Source organism: Lottia gigantea (genome assembly GCF_000327385.1).
Source record: "Lottia gigantea unplaced genomic scaffold LOTGIsca_66, whole genome shotgun sequence".
NCBI classification, from domain to species: Eukaryota; Metazoa; Mollusca; class Gastropoda; family Lottiidae; genus Lottia; species Lottia gigantea.
This window is the reverse complement of record NW_008710245.1, coordinates 182,378-196,651: the sequence shown is the minus strand read 5'-3', so window position 1 is coordinate 196,651 and position 14,274 is coordinate 182,378. Positions and strand designations below refer to the sequence as shown.

The window sequence follows — 14,274 nt, the reverse complement described above, 5'->3', positions numbered from 1 at the left end:
ATAAAGCACTGATGCTGATCGGAATAAAATATTTCAATCAATATATATTTTTCATTTCATTCCAAAAAGAACACACATTCAAAGATACTACCGATTCCTCGAAATAACACCTGTTTAGATTCATAAACTATTACTGATGCATTCATAATATCATATCACATGTCTGTCTCTTTAATATCTCCTTCAGACATTCTTTCATCTTTCAGTTTTTTAAACTTTTGCCAAAAAATATTTAATATTAATTAAAGACCAATACTCGATCATAAGAAATGATGCCACAATATCAGATCTTTTTTACCAATATAATTCCCACTCCAGGATTCATAAACATACTTCTCAGAGCTTCTTATAGATTAGTGTTTGTACCTTTACTTTTTTACCTTGCTAACTTTGTTTGGATGCCACACTTAATACTATCATTATTTTTTCCAACACAATTCCACATTCACTGCTTGCAGCCAGTTTGGAAATAAACCATAGGAATTGGAGTAGAACTCTGAAGGTCCTTCTAGAAGCAATATTATTTCCAAGACTAATAACCAACACTATTCATCTTCAGCCTCTGGCAGATCAAAAACCATTATTAATGCTTTATTTACCAAGGTTAATATAAGACTATAAGTAATGTTCAGTGTGTGGAGAAAAGATACTGTAAAGGAAACTAATTGATTGAAGAAATAAAATGACCAGACCTGTTTCAATTTATACAAGTTCTGGATCAATAAATTCATCCAGACTGTTTCTGGATCTTTTAGATTATCTAAATTGGCAGAAAAGATGATTAATTCATGGTATTGCTTGTGTCTTTACATATATGGTATAAATTTGGAACTATTTCTGTTGCATTACTAAACATTAGTAGCTAAAAAATAGAAGTTTTGTAAGGTTCTCCCCCTTTACTGGCAAACCATTGTATAAAAAAAACCTACCCTTATTAAATTTCTTTACAGGTTGCACAAACATTCATGGACTGTATTTGGAAAATATTGATTGGAAATTGTAATAATATATCTGATATAAGTGATATTAAGATAGATTGATTGCTATATTATCGATATCAATTTTCTGATATGATATTAATGAGATTTGCCAGTAGATTGGTATCTCTTGTGTTAACAATATTCATTATGATAGCCACCATCATATGTAAGTATGGGAGCTTGGCGGTTTGAAACTCAAGATTCTTTCAAGAGTTATAGTGTTTAATGTTAATATTCTATATCAGTCCCTTCAAGGTGAAGTCACCATCTTCAATAGCCCACATATTGCAGAAAGGTAGGACGTAAAACGCCATTCATTTCATTTCAAAATGAGGTTTTTAAATTTCATCAAAATAATATTTGCCAAAAGATATGATTTATCAAGTTAAGATTAGATCTGAATTCTATCAACCACTAAATTTCAGTACTGAAGTGTCTAAATATAAAATAGTTCACGGTAGGTGGTGATCTTTGATACATTATCTGGGTACTTACAGCAAAAAAATACTTCAGTCTTATCTTATTATATCAATATTTTATGATAGGTACTAGATTAAAGGGATTGAAAAGAGGTTTTCTAAAAATTGTGTTGTGGACACTGACAGCATCAATTTTCGCCATTCCAGTTTTCAATCAGGCGTCTGTGGTTACTGCAATTCTACTAAAATTAAGTGTATGATCACTAATCGCTACTAATTACATTTTAAAGCATATTTTGCGATTAGTAACATCATCAAACACTTTGTGCAATTGCAGGAACCACAGACGTCTGACTGAAAATCAGAATGGTGAAAATTGTTACAATCATTGTGCCTGTGAAGAATTATATTTAATGCAAAGATTATCACAATAAAAGTAAACTGTTGAAATCCAACTTAGTTAGAACACAATTACTTCTTTATCATCTATTTTGTCTCTTAAATCTGTCAAAAAGAATTAATTCATACCCAAGGTGTAAAAACTTCTAGATGGTGACAAAAAGATTAAAGTGAACACTCAAAAAGAATGGTGTTATAGAGTAACACTTTTTATCTCTTGCCTCTGGGTACAGACTATCTTCAGTGTAATAACTGATTCAATCAAAGGAAAACTTTTAACACATTTAGAACGATGTTATGTGATAATGACATGGATTAAGAAAGATTAATCTTAATCTCTAGTAAATATGATCAATTTTAGCAGACCTTTAATTGCAATTGAGACAAACAATACTAATGGTTGTAGTATTTAATTAATTGAACTGAGACTCAATCAAACTAACTTTACAATATTTTATCATTCAGATGGGTTTTTATTTTCATTTTACTTTCTTATGTAATAATTATATTTTCATCCTCTGGACCAAGAATTTAATGTCTTTTAGTTGCTTGGCGTAAACAGGGCCGAAGTCACAGATATAAGCAGAACCCCCAAAAATACACCAGAATGTAGGGCACCAAAATTTTTTGATAGTTGAGAAACCTAATTCCAAAAATCATTATTCATTTCTTTTATGATTTCAAACTTAATCTAAACCATTTAAAACTGTACAGATCATTTAAAAATAGAAACAATCAAGCATTTGACATTGTCGACAATATGTCATCATTTTGACATCTTTTAAATTTGTGACAGAGACCAGACAACTTTAGTTTCTCAGTGTAAATAAGTAAAGAAATATGACAAGCTGTTTATTTATCACCCCTAAACCTGACTTTATCAATTGACTAGTAGTTTAATGTATTGGTTATGATTATTTATTACCAAATTAGTAATCAATCAACTATAAGGTGTTACCGTTAAACATTGGAAACCAAATACGCCAAAATTCATAAAACCTTGTATGAAAAGGGTAAATACAGTTATTGACTGTGATGCATATTTTGCACTTTTATTTGTTTGTGTTTCTATTCTGGTTTGCAAAAACTGGTATAACTGGTTAGTGAAAATACATTGCTCAATAAGCATTTATTGCAGCAGCAAGATACTTCTAATCCTGTTTAACAACCCAGCAATAAGTAAATTAAAGAATCCTGGATAGTTGCAGGATGAAGGATTGCTTGTCTGCTGTCTTGTACTTGTCACAAACTGTTTTGGACCATACAGCTCCATAAGCCTAATATTTCTTCTCTTAGCTCAGTAAAGTGCTGACAAAGACTCATGCTTAAAGTTCTGTTTCATTCTGTATTTTGTTGGTATCAATACAAATAAATTGAATGTCTGTCACTAATTAATTAGACATGTAATGAGAGAAATGACTAATTAATGAGCTGAAACATGTCAAATTTCTTTTCTTTTCAATTAGAGAACAATAAACCCAGTGATACTAATAGTAAACAATAATATGGAAGTAAATAACAATGACTCAACAATAGGTTTTCATTTTTCTTGACATATGGTAACTAATACAGCCTTGATAATCAACATATGACAAACTATGACAAATTGATTTCAAATTTTTCTCTTTGAAAATGACATTTTGATTTAAAACAAGTATAAATGGTCACCAATGTTTTGAGTCACTATACAAATTGATTATATTGTCTTTCCAATTTTAAGTTTTTGCTCTAAATTTGCAGGTTAAATACTACTATTCTATTGCTTAAAATGTACTACAACAAAAAAGCTTTGTCCATGTCAAAACCAAATCTTGACATATATAATCCTAATTAACAAAATTAAACCTTGCAACAACAATGACAAAAATAATGCCTGGATTACAGCAACAGTTATTGTTTGATGTTGAGGTGTATGGCAGATTGCAATGGGTCAAATATACACAAAGATTAAGTTTTTAAACTCCTCCTGAATAATCTAAGCTGCCTACTTATTTTTTTCAGAAATTCCTAATTACAACTTATGGACACCTATCATATGTAATATGACCCTTTAATGTTACTGTAAGAAATTTGATATAAACCAGTTTCATTTTAAATTTAATATGATATGTACAGTTAGAAATTACAGGAACTTTCAAAATTACCTTAATGTTTGTACTGCACATTCAAGTAGATTCTAATTTTGTAACTTATAATGACACAAAAAACATAGCATTACAAGTATTGATGTCTTATTTACTTTAGTATGATTTTGCAAGATCAAAAAGACAAATTTTTTAACCTTCTGAAAGTCAAACCGGTTTCTCAAACATTATAAAAAGCCTGAAAAATTTAATGTGATGTTACTTTCGTTAAATATATCTTTTATGAAAAAATTCAGACATGAATGTGCCTCAAATTGCCAATTCAGAAAAAAATGTAGAACAATATTTGAAATTTGACATAAATCTGCAAATCCTACTTTCAAATCCCCAGCTCTCCTGTTAAACAATTGATTTTGAACACAATTGAAATACAAACCTAACACGTCTTTACAATGATTGTTTTCCACTGTAGAATTCTCTTCTATAGGCCACATTTTCACCAATCCAATAAAATTTGGGAAATAAATAAACACAGTTTTATGAATTAATCCTAGTAAACATCACCTCTTGTAGCACAAAGCTGACTTCCTGTTCTCACACAGATCAATAAAATGGTGTGGTTTGAAAAAGACTGAAGGTAGAGACTAATCAATATTAGTGGCCATACAGCTTTATATCTTCATTATAATAGTCAACTGTAGCAGACGGCTTAGTTCTCATTGTCAATGACAAGGGAGGCAACTCTTGATAAGACAAGCACACTTCCTTGATTAAGGTTGTAATCTGATGTAGGTGTGACTTAAAGTGGCTTTAACAGATTATAAATTATTAAGTAGATCCTTTTACAACTATTCTAACCTTTGTACAATTGTTGAAAAGTAATTCAATGTCCAAAGCCCTTAAACAATAGCAGACATTTTGTTTTGTGCCACTAAGATTTCTTTTGATTGACGTGTATTTCCATCATAGAAAAATATAAGCCATTGACAAAAAGAGATGTGTACTTATTATCTAAAGTTGTGGCTTGAAATGTAATATTTAGTTGCTTTGTTTTCTGTGTTTTTCTTGTACAATCATGGATGCTTGTTTAAGATAAAGAATTTTCATTTGAAGTTTGTTGATAAATTCTTGTGCTAAAACAAGCAAATAAAAGAAAACTAACTTCATTTCAAAAGAAGTTTCTATATGGTTGAACCAATTTGAAACATAAATAATGTACAGAGACATCACTTAATGGAACTTGTTTGTAACAAAGTATTCTAATTTTGTTTAAACTAAGGTTTTCAATGACTTGACAAATCCTCTTCCACTTAGGGAGCCTAGCTTTTAAATAAGCACTATGGAAGATATTCTGAAAGCAAAACTCACCTTTAAGTTGAGATAAAAACAATTATATAGTTTGAAAAGTTTTTATTCACAAAAATAATTGACCATTTCAAAACCTGTATTACTCATTATACAAGCATAGTATATAATTTGTTAAATAGGAAATAGGTGAAAGGTTAGTAATTAAACAGCCTAGCTGGGCTTAGTAAGTTTGTCAGCTTTTTATAATATTGCATTAGAGAATATAACGATATATATGAATATGGGAATATATTTCTATTATTAAATAGAGCTGAGTGCATTAATTATAGAATGATATAAAAATATTTAAAAGAGAAATTGAATTTTGTTAAAAGATTTTCATGGCATGTGCTAAGATTTCTTCTGTGATGAGATACTATTTGCTTGAATTTCAGTGTTTCATATCATATTTGAGGACACTAATCACATAAATTTGCATAAGACTCAAAGAGGTCTCCCAGAATATTTCTATCCAGAAATTTAAATCTAAATCAAACTCACTTGAATCACAAGTCTAAAATTCAGACTTTTCTAAGTTTATACTTATACTTTCCTTAGTAATTTGAGTATTCAGTACTGATAAATTTTGGAGTGCTAATTCTTGCATGATATCATAACTACTGTTTGTCCACAATGTCTACAAAATCTCATTTCTTATCTTATTATGAATTTAAATATTAACGGTTACATCTTGAGTAGTCTTAGATTCTATTTGGGTTGATGAAAATGTCCAGCAATGAAAAAATTATTATTTGACTATTTGGAAAGATGATTTTACAAAGGTGAATTTTCAGCCTGAAATATGGTTCATGCAATTGAAAATATTTGTTCCGAAAATTTGTGAAATGAAATAAATATTTAAAGTCTGTGCGCAGGCTAGACAGAGACTAAAGTAAATTGTAGGAACTATCATCAATATCATCAAATCAATACAACAATCCAAGAAAATTAATTTGATAACATGCACCAGTACCTCAAATCTGGAGTTCCCACATTACTGATTGATATGAACCAGTGGTAGTCATGTTTTTCTCTTTAAAACTTTTCAAAATGAATGTCAAGAGTTTCTCTGTTTTTCTTGTGTATAATATAGACCTATTGGTGGGTATTGTTTTCCATAAAAAATATGAATCACAAGCAGGTGCCCGTTTTCCGGCTTTGTGGGAACCGACATTACAAGAGATCTAGGTCAGCTCCGCGAAAGATTTATGTTATATAGTAGCAATACATTGAAATTAAGAGATATAAATGGAAAGACATGCAAAAGAAGCTAACATACCAACACCGTTAGTGTGAGAAGAAACCGGCTCTGAATCATCCATCATTATTTTGGAAGTGGATTGAGAACTACGTCACCACATATTGCGTATTTTTGTTTCCGGACATTATCGCTAAAAAAACACATTACTTAAATGATAACTCATTTTTAATTTGCATTTAAGATTTTTACTTATGAACAAAAATTAGATTGTTCCAATATCGTAATTTTTCTAATAACCAAAATATAAAAAAATAATAGATCTAAAAAAATCCGAAGATGACGTTATATGTCACGTGGTTTCGGCGCGAAGGTTTAAAGGAAGGTTATTTTGACAGGAGAAAAAGGCCTAGAAGAAAATTCAATTTTAACAATATTTAAGGGATTTTTTGAAAATCAATTGAAGTAAAAAAAAAAATATCAATTTATCATTCGTCTTGGCTAAATTGGATTAAAGAGACGCAAACTTACTCTAACATTTGATTGGCCTGGTAGTGCTTATTCTTGACATTATTTTCACATGGGATGATCAAATTTGAGATTTTGCCGGTCGACTGAAAGTAAAGCTTCCTATCCACAAGCGTATTCTGAGTATTCTGACTATCAATCATTATTCAGTGTCATCATTCTATGATGAATGAGATAACAGTTCTAATAACTGATTCAGTTATGTCAGTTAATTAGAATGTTCAACTGATCCGTGTAGTGCCAAAGCCAAATGAAAGCTCTCAGAATGGTTATTTTATAGAATATATTATAGATCAGTAGCCCAGATAGTGTCAGCTCATTTTGAGATATTTCAACATTATTTCAGATGTCAACGAAATTTTGTTATCAACCAGTTTTTGATTTTAACAACAACTCAGTTTTGGAAGATAAGTTTCATGCTGAAGAAGATGTCCAGCTATTTCATAATGAAATCAATGTAAAGGTTGAACCTAATGAAGCCATGGCACAGTCTCAACTTAACAATATATCCAGTCATGTTGAGGCGTCTGATCCCTTTCTATCAACTGGAACATACAATCAGGTATACAGGATATTGCATTTGGTTTGCCCCTGAATCTGTTCATATGCAGGACAAACTTTTATGAGTTACACTATAAGACAAAACATGAGAAAATTGAACTAATAAACTATCACATTTGAAGAGAAATAAAACATCATAAGCAAAATGAAAGCATGAACCTCATTTGTGAGATAAAACCCAAATGAGTGGATTAACACCACAAAAGAAAATAGAAACCTTATGACTGTAATTAGACCTCATGAGTTAGGTTAAACCTAGTGAATATAATGAGACATGACTCATGAGTAAGGTAAAACCTCATGACTGAAATGAGGCCTCATGAGTAAGGTAGAACCTCATGACTAAAGAGACCTCACAAGTAGGGTAAAACCTAATAACTGTAATGTGACTTCATGGGTAGGCCTAAAATAAGTTACCTCATGACTAATAGGACCTCATAAGTAAAGTAAAACCTCATGAGCACTAATTGAGTGTGTAAACTTAAGTCATTGAGTGAGGTTAAACATCACCAGAAGTTTATAAATTGTAGGTTTATGGACTATACAATTCTGAAGCTCTGAACTCTCCAACGAACAGGAAGAAAACTGGTGGTAGAAAAGAAAGAACACCAAGAACATTGTTAAAATTGATGGAAAGACATAGGCATAATGAGAGGTATTAACTGGTTAATTACTTGCTATGAATTTCATGGTGTTCAGTAATTAATTTTTTATTTTCAGGCAACTTGTTTTCCTTCAAATTAGACCAATGAAGAATGTCATTTTCCAACAATATTGAATACCACATCAATAATGAAATGTAGATTTACTTCTTTATTTTAGGAAAATATTCTCAAAAATAAGCCTATAGACAATTTGTATTTAATCATGAATATTTTCAGAGTACGACATCATACTCTGAATGAAAGATTACGAGTGATCTGTCAATTTGTACCAGGATCAGGAGAAGATGGAAGGGAGACTAAAGTAATGTTCTCTTTTATTGTCTGTTTGGAAAATCACTTGTGCTCTTTTGCATTTAGCAAGCTGTTTAAGTGTTGTTGGTTTCAAAATTCTTCATAATATTTAGTCATGGGATAAGATATAAAAGTTTTGAGATTTGTTCTAGAAGACTAGTTATTGTCTGTTTAGTGACTACCTATTTTTTGTCCTAATCAGACAAATAACAATATACTATGGAATAGCACATTTCATTTTGCTTTAAGGAGGCTTTGACTGCAGGAAAATATTTCTTTTGTTAATAAAAAATATATTTTATTTTTTGGACAGGTAGTGATGATGCAAAGAATTATAAGTTATATCGCTTATTTAGAAAACACTATTTGTCAAATACGTAGTCAACTTGGTCTTACAGCAGAACCCTGTCTTACACCTTTAACTATACAGTTGAGGAGACAAATTGGTAGGAAATATTATGGAACTATATGTAACAACATTGTCAGATATTTTCAAAAAGGCAAATTTTTCTGTCACAAAATATTCTATGGAAATTTTATTTAAGATGATCATTTACTTGAACAAATACACAACTTTTAGTTTTCAGAGGATATCATCATGAAATGTTATATTAGAAAGCTTACTTAGCCTTGACTAAATTTCCAGTCAAATTTAAATAAGACCAAACCTATTATTACCTTTTTTAATTAGCTTTAATTTTTGATATAGCCACTTTACTTAGTGTCTAACAACAGCCCCCTTGAAAATTGACCTTTTGACCTAATCTGATAAATGCTGCATCACAAAATGCCAGCGCTGGAGAAGTTAGAAATTTGTTTGGATAAACAACATAAACAAACGAACATTGAAGAGGGCTGTCATTAGATCCTAACTGAAGAGGCTATATTAAAAATAAAAGCTAATAAAAAAGCATACCGGTACAAAAGGTTAAGTTCAATTTTAATTGGAGCTCTTCATAAATAATATTTGTGGAGTAATACTTCAATTTCATTATTAGATGAATTTGCTAAGTTGGCAGTGGTTCCAAATATGGATGAGGCCACTAAGAGTAAAAGATCAAGAATGGAACCCAAGAAAGAGGTATATAACATTCAAGTTTGTTGTAAGCCAACCATTGGATAATAGCTCTGACATTTTCATGAGTTTTTAATAACTAGGGTGTGTAGGTTAAGGTATATATTTATTTGGATACCTCTGAATACAAAATCAAGAATTCCCATTGTACTCATGCACTAGATTTTCAATTTGCTTAGGCTTTGATAATGATTTGAAACACTACATGATAGCACACACTAAATAAAAAGCTTTGAGTTCAACTCTTTTTAATTTTAGTAATGTTTAATAATTACTATTTTAGGCACCAAGAAGATATAAAATATCATCACCAACTGTTGATTCTACAACTGATATACCTTTCTATACTAAACCATATTACCATAATAGTCAAGAATCATCGCAGGATTCCATGGCACCGACATCTACATTTTATTCCATGAACTCTGATAATTCTTTACCTCACTGGTTAGAGGATCCTATGCTGCATTCCAATGGTAATAGTTTAAATTAAGTATAAAAAGACCCAATTAAACGTGAACACTCTGAATCGAGTTGACAGTCACATCAGGCGTTAAGTAATTCATTCATAATATATATTGATAGTCAGATACAGTGTCTGTTTGATTGACAAGTCCTAGATCATTGGTATATGTTGTATAAAACATTAAACAACATACAGTTATGCCTTCATCATCTCTGGACGACCAACTGGGGTATACTTTTGGTAGGTTTTTCTTTTTGATCCTTACATAAAAATATTAAATTTCTGTGAGTTAATGCTAATGAATTTCTGTTCTGTTTTCTTTAAGATGATTTTGAGTCTTTATTTGATCATCCAGTGTTTGATAAATCCAATCATTTTCAACCAATTATTACCTCAGATTCTTTCGTAAGTACAAGCTTCAATTTTTGCATCCACTCAGTCATTGATGACTCACCACCAGGAAGTCTGCTTAAGATAGCTAATTCAATGCTCCATTTCAGTTGTATATGCCCAAAAAAATTGCAGTGGTGCAATCCGACGCAGCCTTGAAAGCCTAATGACCTTGAAAGAGTCTTCAATTCTTAAAATATTTGGAAGGCAAAGAGGCAATTAGTAGAAAGGGAACTTGTTCATTTCTTTCTTCCTCAGCTGCTTCAGGTAAAGCTGGAAATAAAATTAATGGAGTTTTACACCCTTTTTCTACACCACTGAATGTTGGAAAATTAGAAGATGATTGCAACCTTTTGAAAACTGGTCCAAATTTCAAAATGAGGATACTCTGCCAGATTCTAATTCCAAATAATTCTGACAAATGAGATCTTCTCCATCCCATTAAATCCTCTAAAATTTATTATTTTAAATATTTTCAGAGTAAAGTGAATGATGTTACTATGAGTGAATGTTTTTTTGAACCTATTCAGGAGTCATTTACAATATTATCTCAACCTACCTCAGATAGTTCTAAACAATCTGATCACACTAATCATGATATACTGGTTAGTAATTGAAATAACAATCATTGCTCTAGTTCTTTACTGAAGCCCTTTATACTGTCTTCTGAATATGTTGCGGCTGGTTTTGTCTACTGAGCTTTGAATTGCCCCTTTTTTATGTGTACAAGCTTCCAGTTTAAGACAATTTGTCTTTAAAAACAAGTGGTAAGATTTGTTAGCTGTCTATTTGCCAAAATTCTGATTTTCATTTAGATCAGCACCAATTTATAGCACACATTGTTTTTTTTTAATCAATTCCCACTATTTAATGTGTTTTTATGACAAAGAAATGTTGAAACCTATTGATATTTTAGAGTGAAAGCATGCAACAAGTATTTGGATTGAATTCATCAAACGAAACTGATTCAGATTTCTTGACATCTATGGTAGTATCACCAGATAAAGTCCTGTCAATCAGTCAAGAAGCACCTCCCAGTCATGCCGAATTTTTATCTAGTCAAGACACACACTCCAGCCAAGAACCAATCCATGATGAGGTCCCAATTAATTCAAGTTTATTTTTGACTAATGATCATCCTCAAAGTATGATGATGTCAACTGAACAAGAATCCCATAACCGTCCTGATGAAGGAGCAAGTGAAGTTTCAAAGGATAATTCAGCTTATGAACATCCTACCCTTATAGCTAATCATGAGGAAACAGTTACATCTAATTTGGATGAAGAAAACAATATTACAGAACAAACCCAAGAAAGTAAAATATTCAGACTAGAAGAAAGGATTCACTGTATGGAAGATGCGACAAGCAGCTTGTGGTCTCCCCTTCATAGAAATAAACGAAAACAGTATACACCAACGAAACACGAGCCATTGATGAACATGACTAATTATTATTCAACTCCAGATGACAGTAATGATGGAACCAGTATGTATGAAACACCTATAAACTTTACTAACATGTTGAATTCTTGCCATAGATATACAAAATCTGAACAGTCCATGAACAGCAATTTGGACATGATCAATGAAAAAGATGTCTCACCTACCGATCAGTCTTTCAAAACAAGTGAAACATTGAATACTTTAGTGAAAATTGAACCAAATGTAACAAGTCCAGAGGCAAGAAAATCTGCCAGAATTGAGAATCTAAATGTAGAAAGAGAATCATTATCAGTCAATAAAGAGATCCAAACCACACTTGCAGCTTTTATTAATCCACAAGAGATGCCTAGTAATGCTTCAGTAACTATTACTAATACAGGTATGTTCATCATATTCAATTTAAAAGAGGTCCATTCATTTAATTGAACATTCATCAGCTGAGGCTATGATTTTATAGTGTTATCTTGAAGGAATTCTATCCCTTCGAATGAACGTAAAATTATCAAACTGACCAATAATATTGTAAGCCATACATATGTTACAAAGTGTTTTTTTTTTCAGAAAATCAACAAGTCCTACATCAAATACCATACAGTTGGACATTTCACTCTATGAATGATACTGCTGGTAAAAAATATAATAGTACTAATACTCCTCAAACTATTATCAAAATACATAGGTAAATATTTAACTTTAAACCTTGACCACTGGCTTATGTTGCAGGCACATGAACATAAAGAATGCAACTAAATAACTACTGAAAGGACTCTGAGTAATACAATATAATAAGTAATATAATGTAATAAGTCGTTTTACTGTTGACAATTGGTAAGTGTTACAGTAACAAGTTCTCATGTCACAAATGCCAGCTATGGTTCTGATTGCTTTTGTTCTTCCTGTTTGTTTCAGACCACAGGCTCCCCAGATGAAAGAGAATATTCCACCAATAACCAATTGTAAATTAGATCTGAGGAAAACATCTTGGATGAATGGCTTTATGATGTTTAGTAGATTGAATAGAAAGAATTTTATCAGGTAGCACGGACTTTATAATTGCAACTGAAAAGGAGTTGCTGTGCAGTACAAAACCACAAAGTTTGCTTCTAAGCAATGTGTTACACTATTTGGAAATTTGAAATTGAACCACAGTGTTGTATAGAATTAACAATATTTCACTAAAACACTGTATAGAATTTAAAAGCAGAATACCATTAATATATTAACAATTATGCTTGTTTTATGTATTAAGTTGTTGATTTCAGTGCTAACCCAGGGGTTCACACATCTCATATCAGCAAATTGATGGGACAGTCATGGAGAAATATGTCTGATGAGGCTCAACAACCATACAAGTAAATTTTATTATATCTTGACAATCACACAATTATATTTCATAGTTCTCTCATACGATTTTTTTTTATTTACCTCACTGGCAGAAATTGGGAGTGACTAAAACAGTCTCCTTCTGCTTTGGAAGAAATTGGTTCACATGTTCTATTCTAAACTGAAGATTATCAAAAAAGCAGAAATTCAAAACAGTTAATATGAGTAAAACTTCGTTCTAATTTCAGGGATAAAGCCCAGTTATTTCTATCAGATACAATACCTGGTAATGGTGAAATAGAATTAGAGAAAAAATCCAATCGTATTAGTATTGTAAAGATTTGTGGTTCCAGTAAACCTGGTGGTGCATGTCAACCTTTACCAGTATCTGATGTATCATCTGGATCAATACCACCATCAGTATCTTTTAAACCAATATCACCAGCAGCCAACATAAGATCTTCAGCAGCATCAACATTACAACCTCTAGCATCAGCAATAAGACCTGTGGCATCATCATCCAATTTGAGACCTATAGTAACATCATCATCCATCAGGCCAGTAACAGCATCTCTTCCTATATATAACTCACAAAGATGGATGTATCTTTAAACCAGACCAGATCAATTAAAATACATCTAGTTTATTGATAACAAAAGGTAACAATTCCAAAAAGCTAGTTAATTGACCTTAACCAGTAGAATTACAGAATTGTCCCCTTTGAAGTTTGATTCTTACTATTATTATTACTATGCTTCTCCTATAACTAAAAAATGACCATTCTTCCAGCTGTTCTAACTTTGGCTAATCGTAGGAAATATGGGATTCGCAAACTATGATGCGATGCTGCTCGAATAGAATCCTGATTAATGTGGTCAGTAGAGTAGCCACTGGTATTGAAGTTCCACACTAGTTTTATGGAATTGGGAATTGTTATTGTATTGGAAGAGTAAGAAAATGAATGTATATAACTGTTATAATTTATTTCAAGTTACTGTAGATATTTTGTTGCGATTTAAACATAGTTTTTATTATGGAATCAAATCAGGAATGATAATTGTTTTATTGTTTGTTTAAAAAGATCCTTTTTTTATTTAAATCTTT

At 31.2% G+C, this 14,274-nt stretch overlaps 1 protein-coding gene across 1 annotated transcript; it reads left to right on the top strand.

Moving 5' to 3' along the window:
- Positions 1-3,655: 3,655 nt before the first annotated feature.
- Positions 3,656-13,782, top strand: LOTGIDRAFT_235519 (hypothetical protein; the record flags this gene model as incomplete). Its single annotated transcript, XM_009064858.1, has 14 exons — positions 3,656-3,706; positions 7,302-7,517; positions 8,047-8,171; positions 8,398-8,482; positions 8,786-8,918; positions 9,471-9,553; positions 9,831-10,023; positions 10,339-10,418; positions 10,883-11,008; positions 11,320-12,226; positions 12,409-12,526; positions 12,757-12,882; positions 13,110-13,199; positions 13,419-13,782. 14 exons carry the CDS (start codon positions 3,656-3,658, stop codon positions 13,780-13,782), a joined length of 2,697 nt encoding a protein of 898 aa, XP_009063106.1.
- Positions 13,783-14,274: the final 492 nt, after the last annotated feature.